Here is a 7,608-nt window from a genome sequence, read left to right as displayed (position 1 = left end):
CGCTTTCCTTCAGCTCCTCTCAGGTCTTTGCATCGTCTGAAGCGAAAAACAAAACCACCTCGACTCACAGCCGCGCTTGTTCTCATTTCACCCATCGCTGCTCAGGCCAGAATCACAACCGTGTGTTATTTTGTCCGCGTGCACAAAGCAGAAGGGAAATCAGCTTACAGCTCTGAAATCGCTTTGGCTCTGCAGTGCTGACAGGAGGGAAAAGCAGCAGCGAACCGAACGGGGACCATTGGGACAAAAAGGGCCCTGCACCATTCCTGTGCCTCCCACCTTCTGTCCTGGCTCCTGCTGGAGCCCGAGGCCAAGCTGCACAGCCAGCATGCCGTGGTTGTGGCCCAGCAGCACAGGCCATGCTGCACTCAGAGCACAGAAAGCAGCAGGGGAAGCAGCTCAGGACAGAGGTTGGGGCTTGCAGCCATCGCAGGGCCTGGCAGCAGGGTTAGGAAAGAACAAGAGCTCAGGAGACGAATTTCACATTGACATTTTTATTAACGCCAACTTGTTTGGAATTTTCCTTGTGGTTTTTCTGTTGGGTTGGTTGGGTTTTTTGTTTGTTTCTTTAAACAAGAGCACAAAAATGTTTTGGGGGAAGCGGGCTGACAGTCTGCTGACCTTCTGAAGTGCAGTGAAGCCACAACAAAGATGAATTCTTGTTAAAGAAAGGGGAAAAAAATCCGTACGGAGCTCCAACCTTTTTTTGTCAGGGCATCGTGGCGGTGAGCAGCCCGCACCAAGGAAACGCAGCTCAGGCTTCATCAGCACTCGTTTAAGGCTTCTGAATCCAATGACCATCGACATCACAGGAAGGAAAGAGAAGCTACTGCTGCTACGAGGAGGTGGGACGGGCTGGGAGTGGGGACACGGAGCAGAGCGGGGGCCCAGGCAGCAGCGGGGAGCCGGGCACAAAGCGCCGCCTGTGGGCATGCAGGGGGCAGGAGGAAAAAGGATGAGAGACTGAATGGCGTCGGAAGCGGCTATGGAAGATGTTTCCATCCGAGCCCGTTATCAGCAAAGTGGAACCGAGGAGCAGAGAGCGGCAGGAGGGTTTTCTTTCTGCTGAGAGGTAACACAAAAAAGGGGGAGCCTGCGATCTGTGGGGTGAGGGGGGGTTGTGGGAGCATCTCCTGCCCCAAACCTTGTGCTGGGAGCTGGGAGCTGTTTGGCCTCCTGCCTTCTGAGCGCCCAGCCTCTCCTGCCCCCAGTTCTGCTGACCTCGCTCTGCTGGTTTCCTCTTTTTTAGGGGGGGAGGGCATTAAAAAAAACAGAAAACCAAACAAAATCCACCAGAACATCTGCCAACGAGGAGGGGCTGTTAAATATTGTGACCACCGACAAGGCTGGAGGAAGTTTCACAGTTTTGTTATGCTCTATTTTATTACTATCATATTTACAGATTTTTTTTTTCCTTTTTTTTTTTTTTTTCCCTCTCTCTTTTCCTTTTTCCTTTCTCTCTCTTTCTCCTCTCCCCCTCTTTTCGTTGAATCGCGATTAATTTTCATCCAATTTTAATTCTGGAGTGTGAGCAGGAACCACTTCACTACATTCAGTCCAATCCCCGTCCGCTTGAGATAAAAAGACTCCGAATTCTTGGCGTATCGATCGGCCGCGGGGCAGCGGCTCCTCCTTCCTTCCTTCCCCCCCCCCCCCACGGAGGCGGTGGGGCTTCAGGCCGTGGCGGGGGGCGGCCCCTTCCTCTGCACGAAGAACTGATGGATGTCCTCGCTGTCCCTCTTCAGCCAGGCGGCGTTCAGCAGGATGTTCTCGCAGCACTGCTGCACGGTGCGCTCCGCCGACGGCGCCGGGTGGCTCTCGAAGAAAGCCTGCACACAAAGCACAGCGCCGCGGCCTCAGCAGGGGGGTGGAAGCCTCCCCCCGAGCTCCTGGGTTTCTATGGGAAGGAGCGGGGTTTCTCCGCCGGCCGCAGGACGGCTCTGTTTCCATCGCTGTCCCGTCCTCGCCCTCGGGGCAGCAAAACCAGCTTCTGGGTGCTCACATGAAGGCTTTAAGGGCCGTTTTGGCAAAGCAAAGCGCTGCTCCATGTATCGTTGTCTCTGAGCACCGCTGCACAGCGAGCTCTGAGCGCTGCACAACCTCTCGCCTTCATCCCTGCAGCACCTCTCTATCACAGATCGGCCCGGGTTGACAAAGGACCGCCACCATCACCTGGTTTCAAACCTTCCCCCCTCCTGCTACGTGCAGGGGCACCGAGCAGCACAGCAGGCTGCACAGAGCCACAGCCTGGATTGCCTGCCCACAGCTCCAGCTGAATGCACTGCTGTGGGGTGGGCAGAGCTGCCCTGCAGGGAGCCACCCCCCCTTAGAGTCATAGAATCACCAAGGTTGGAAAAGACCTTCAAGATCATCCAGTCCAACCGTTCACCTGTTCCCAGTAGCTCCCACTAAACCACGTCCCTCAACACGACATCCAGCCCTTGCCACCATCCTCACCCTCACCCCAACACAACGCTGACCAAAGGCACAGGGAAGCCATCACAGAAACGAGTCGCAGCTCTGTTTGTTGGGCAAAGTGACAGCATGAGAATCCTCTGCATCATCACTGCTGCTCCCGAACCTCAGGGGAAGGGATTGCTGAGCGCTGCCAACACGGGGCTCAACGGCTCTTCTGACCATGAATTCCTTCTCAGTGTTTGGTGAATGGCAAAGCCACAAATGAGGGCCACGTTTTTGTGTTTGTTCTACCAAGGAGCCCCCATAAAACTGCAGGCAGGGGGCAAAAGAAGCCTGCAGGCTCCCCAGGGCTCAGTGCTCACACACTGTGGGGATTGGGGAGCCAGCAGCTCCCAGCAGAGCCCTGCAGACACTCATCTGTGCCTTGCTTTCATTGCAACTGAAGGCAGAAACCTGGACCTGCAGCACGGAATCGAGCTCATTTGTACCATGTGAGTAGTAATGAGCAAAGCTAATGAAATGGGGATCGTTAAGAGCTGCGTAATGAACTAATTTGTGATGTTACAGTCAAAGCAGCACAACTGAGGAACTGCACAACAGTCCCACAACTCAGAGGCACGGTCCCCAAACCTGTGGCTCCCCCCAGCTCACAGCAGCCCGTGCCCATCACAAATTAAATCCATTGCCTCCACAATTCACGTTTCTTACCTTGACTTCCGCCGCCATTTTATCGTTTGCAAACCCATCCACTGTCAGCTGCAGGGAAAAACAAGCAGAAAACCAAAGGTAAGCAGTCAGCATTTCAGACATAACCCAGTCTGGGCCCTGCATGCTAACAGAGCTGTGCTCCACGCACCTTTATTAGTCTGGATATCAAGAATCCACCCTGGTATCGATTATAGAGCTCCTCCCAGTTGTCTCGTACAAACTTCCAAGCAGCTTTCCTCCCCTGCTTGCTGCCTCCAGCCACTCCTCCGATGACAGACACGGTGTCCTGGGGACGTACCTCTTCCTGGGGACAAACACACCGACAAACATTGCTAACAGACACCGAGGGCACGAATGAAGGCAGGAATCAGCTTCGACAAAGCTGCATTACCCCACAGTAACAGCCTGGCAGCTATGGGAGCAATGACCTTACATAGGAACGTGGATTTCTGCTGTTACAAAGCCCAGTGCCTCACGCAGGGCTCTCACACAGCGCTGCTGTTCTGAGGGCTGCATGCACAGCAGTGAGGGGTGGGAGGCCGCCGGTCCCCCCCTGCCCTGCACCCTTCCCAAATCCACCCCCTGTGCTCCATTTCCAGGTTGCTCTGGCAGCTCCCAGCCTCCACCAGCAGCTTTTCCAATAACTTACTGAAAGTGCAAAGGTGAGAACTTTTTGAATCAGCTCAGGCTGGGAGATGGCCCCGAGGACGCGCTCGATTCGGTTCTTCTCCTCCTGCATGTCTGCTTGCTTGTGAAGCTTGAAAGGCAGAGCAAAGAGCGTTAGCACAGATGTGAAGTGGCCTCCTCTCATCACCTGGTGCTGCTCACCTTGCTGGATAGGCCGCTAGGTTTGTCTTTAAGCACAATATGTGACAAACTGAACCTGTCTGTGAATAACATGGCTGTTATCTACACGAGGGGCCTCGCTCCACACGAGCACAAAGCACCATCAGCAACAAGCTGATCACCACTGTTTATCTAAGGCCAAGTAGAACCGTGCCTCTGAGCAACGGGAAATGATCCTAAAATGAGAGAGGCAGCAATCCACTAGGTGGCAATTTCACACCGCTCGAGGACCAAGGAGCTCAATTAAGGCTGAATCATCCTCTGTTCACCAGCCCAGCAGCACCCAAACTCCACCTCAGTCAACACAGCCGCAGGGTGGGACGTTTTCCCTTCGCTGCACAAGCTGGTTGTGCACAGGAAGGGGCCTGCACTCACCTTGAGCATGGTGTCTAAAGTAGTGCTGTCTCCATGCTTCAAAATAGTGACGTAGACCTGGGAGAGAAGCACAAAGACAGCCTTCACACATCGCACCTGGGGAATGCAAAGCTCACCGTGGGGAAAGGGGCTGTGCAACAAACAGCTGCGATGCGTTGGGGCTGGATTTCAAACGGGTGAGCAGAGCTGGAAGGTGGCTGCACTGCCCCCTTTTGTTTCAGCACTGAATTCCAGGACGGCTTTGCCAACCCCTCTTCCTTCATTTCAGCTTCGGCAAAACAAGAGAGCAAGAAATCTTTGCACCAAGCGCTGACAGCGGGCGCTTCAGGCACACAAAACCCACATCCAGACCCTAAAACCAACACCATCCAGAGACCAGAGGCGTTCCTGTGCCACTGCAGCTGGGAACCAAACCCCCTGATAACCTACAGGACTCCTCAGGTCAGCTGACAGGATGTTTTTTCCTTCCACGTGGTCTTTAAACCGGCGTCGGGCTTCTTCCAAGGTAGCCTTGTGCCCGGCTTTGCCAAGTTTGCCCAGCACCAGACCTCTCAGAAGGGCATCTAGATGACCTGGTCGGTAGGAGAGAACAGTTATTTGGAGACAGCTGAATGAAGAAATGTCATTCTTTGATTCTTCCACCTCCACTGATAAGCTACCAAATAATCCTCCTGCAAATGAGGGGCTATGTAAAGAAACCAGGACTTTCCAGCTCTCCTCAATGCCACTGGAGGAATATTTTAGCTTTTAAACAGCAAGAGGATAAAATCCCAGAGCAAACACAGCACGCTCTGCCTGCGGTCTGGTAATCACAACCAACCTGCTGGATCTGCACTGGGACCATCTGTGGCCTCCCACCCCAACAGCCTAAGAAGTTTGGTGCACTCTGATAGATGCAAAGCAACAGCAGAGGGTTCTTAAACCAACCACTGACTGCACAGGGAAACGTTCACCATTTTAGTGTGCACTTGAGAGAAGGGAGTTGTTTGCAGGCTTTGTGTTTGGCTTTTTAAACATAAAGACACTTCCTCAGCCCTTCCTCTTCCTCCCTTCTCTGCCATTTCCCAACATTTTGATGGCTTGTTTGTTTCAAAACCCAACGGTGAGTTCTCTTACCCTCTCCAGGTTTGGGGTCCCATCCCAGTCTCTCCCCTATTGGTGAAAAGACATCTTTCACAAACACCTGGATTTCCTCATAGAAGTCTGTGTGGGACAAGAGAGTTGAGAGAATCTCCAGGTTACAGCTGAGGTCGCTCCACACCGTGTAATTGGGCTCATTCACAAACGCTTCCATCACTTTCAGAACCTCTACAGTGCTAATGATTCCAGCTCGGGCCTGGGAGAGGAAAAAGACACGGATTAGTTTTCCTTCCATGCAGATTTAAGGCATCCAGCTGCTCCCTGCCCCATAAATGAGGCTGTGCTGAGCTCTGAGGGCACGCAGTGCTTTGCATGCACAGGTGACAACGTCACCAGGAGGTGGTGACACCATGGGGAGGGCATTCTGCAAACAGGAAACAGACAACGAGCTTAAATGACCTCAAAGCAGAGCTGGCAAGAGATGATAAACCTGAGTGCATCTCAGCCAGATCTTACACCCCCCAACAGCTTATTTTTACCTAAAATCGTAATGATTGCGAGGTTTAAGTTTTGCTCCTCGTTAAATTGGCAGCACAAAGCTGCAGGGACCATCTTTGCTTCCTGCTTCTCATAGAAGTGCAAGCAGCCTTCCTGCCTGTGCCAGGGCAAATCTAAGCTGCCTCCCAGCACCGTGAAGGTGCTCAGTGCAGGTGATAAAGCTCCAATCTGCTTCACCTGGGAGCAGACTGGTAAATCATGGCAAAGAAAAGGGGGTGGAAAATTGATTTCTGCTATTTAAGCTGTGATGAAGTATTAATTAAATGGAAACAGGCACAGAAATGAAGGAGTGTAACACAGATCCTGTGTGTGTTGTTATTATCTGTGCCATTGGTCCTGCAATACGTGGGAAGGGACCCAGGCCACGCTTTCAAACCCCATTGACTGAGCCATGACAACTCAAACCCACGCTGCTCCAACCTCCCATGCTTTTGCTAACCAAAAAGAAAGCACAATCTGAAGCACAGAGCACAGCAATGCATTGCTCAGAGCTGACACTGCCTGCTTTTGAGGCAGTCCCTTACTCTGGAGCACCAGGAACCCCCAGCAGCCACCTCTGCCAGGGGAGGAAGGCTTGACAAACCCTACTGGCTGCTAAAGCCTTGGGTAAAGTCTTTGAGGGGATCATTAGAACATCCCTGCTTTTACCAACTAAAAGAAAGCTCCCAAAAGTCTGAACTTGTTGAATGAGCTCACAGTGAAACACATGCAATAATCCCAAGGGTGCTTTGCCTCCAAAAAAACAGAGACTGACTCTTCAAACACCCATTTCTGTCACTGGACAGAACAGCACTTACTTACCAGAGAGAAAAGATCGTTCTGCAGGCCGAGCCTGTCCACGGGGGGTAGGGAGAGGTCTTTGATGGCTGGTATTAAACTCTCCAGCATCTCAGGGCTGTACTGCGTGCGGTAGAAGCCTACTGTGCCAAGGTTCAGCTGAAATGCACCAAAGAGCAAGCGATGAAAAGCCAGGAAAAGAAAGAAAAAAAGCAGATTTTGTAGTTTATTTTAAATCAGGAGCGCTCAGGAGCTCAGCACTGGTGAGGCTGCACCTCGAGTGCTGTGTCCAGTTTTGGGCCCCTCACTGCAAGGAAGATATTGAGGGCCTGGAACGTGTTGAAAGGAGGGCAATGAAATGGTGAGGGGTCTGGAACACAGGGCTGATGAGGAGAGGCTGAAGGAGCTGGGAATGTTCAGCATGGAGAAGAGGAGCTCAGGGGAGACCTCACTGCTCTCTATAACTTCCTGAAGGGAGGTTGTAGTGAGCTGGGGGTCGGCCTCTGCTCTCGTGTCATCAGTGATAGGAGCAGAGGGAACGGCTTCAAGCTACAGCAGGGGAGATTCAGGCTGGACATGAGGAAGTATTACTGTTCAGAAAGGTGGTCAGGCACTGCAATGGATGCCAAGGGAGGTGGGAGAGGCACCGAGCCTGGGGGTGTTCAAGGAAAGGCTGGATGTGGTGTTGAGGGACGTGGTTTAGTGGGAGCTGTTGGGAATAGGTGAACGGTTGGACTGGATGAGCTTTGAGGTCTTTTCCAATCTTGGTGATTCTATGATTCAGTATGAGGTGTGGTAGATGGGAGAGCTGAGGAAACAGAATGGGAGCAAGGAGGAAAGAGAAAC

The 7,608-nt window shown here is 52.5% G+C and overlaps 1 protein-coding gene across 2 annotated transcripts in view; it reads right to left on the bottom strand.

The window, feature by feature from the left end:
* Positions 1 to 475: 475 nt before the first annotated feature.
* NPEPPS (aminopeptidase puromycin sensitive) overlaps positions 476 to 7,608 on the bottom strand; it is a 30,610-nt gene continuing 23,477 nt past the window's right edge. For both annotated transcript variants that reach the window (XM_048926552.1, XM_048926553.1), the window contains 8 exons: positions 6,787 to 6,921; positions 5,464 to 5,683; positions 4,777 to 4,919; positions 4,348 to 4,404; positions 3,776 to 3,883; positions 3,275 to 3,430; positions 3,127 to 3,174; positions 476 to 1,829 (listed from right to left, as the gene is read on the bottom strand). In XM_048926552.1, the coding sequence (XP_048782509.1) occupies positions 1,674 to 1,829; positions 3,127 to 3,174; positions 3,275 to 3,430; positions 3,776 to 3,883; positions 4,348 to 4,404; positions 4,777 to 4,919; positions 5,464 to 5,683; positions 6,787 to 6,921 (1,023 nt within the window). In that variant the 3' untranslated portion in view covers positions 476 to 1,673. The remainder of the gene's footprint in view (positions 1,830 to 3,126; positions 3,175 to 3,274; positions 3,431 to 3,775; positions 3,884 to 4,347; positions 4,405 to 4,776; positions 4,920 to 5,463; positions 5,684 to 6,786; positions 6,922 to 7,608) is intronic.

This window comes from Lagopus muta, chromosome 25 (genome assembly GCF_023343835.1).
Source record: "Lagopus muta isolate bLagMut1 chromosome 25, bLagMut1 primary, whole genome shotgun sequence".
In the NCBI taxonomy this organism is placed as follows: domain Eukaryota; kingdom Metazoa; phylum Chordata; class Aves; order Galliformes; family Phasianidae; genus Lagopus; species Lagopus muta.
This window is presented reverse-complemented; position numbering and strand designations above follow the sequence as displayed.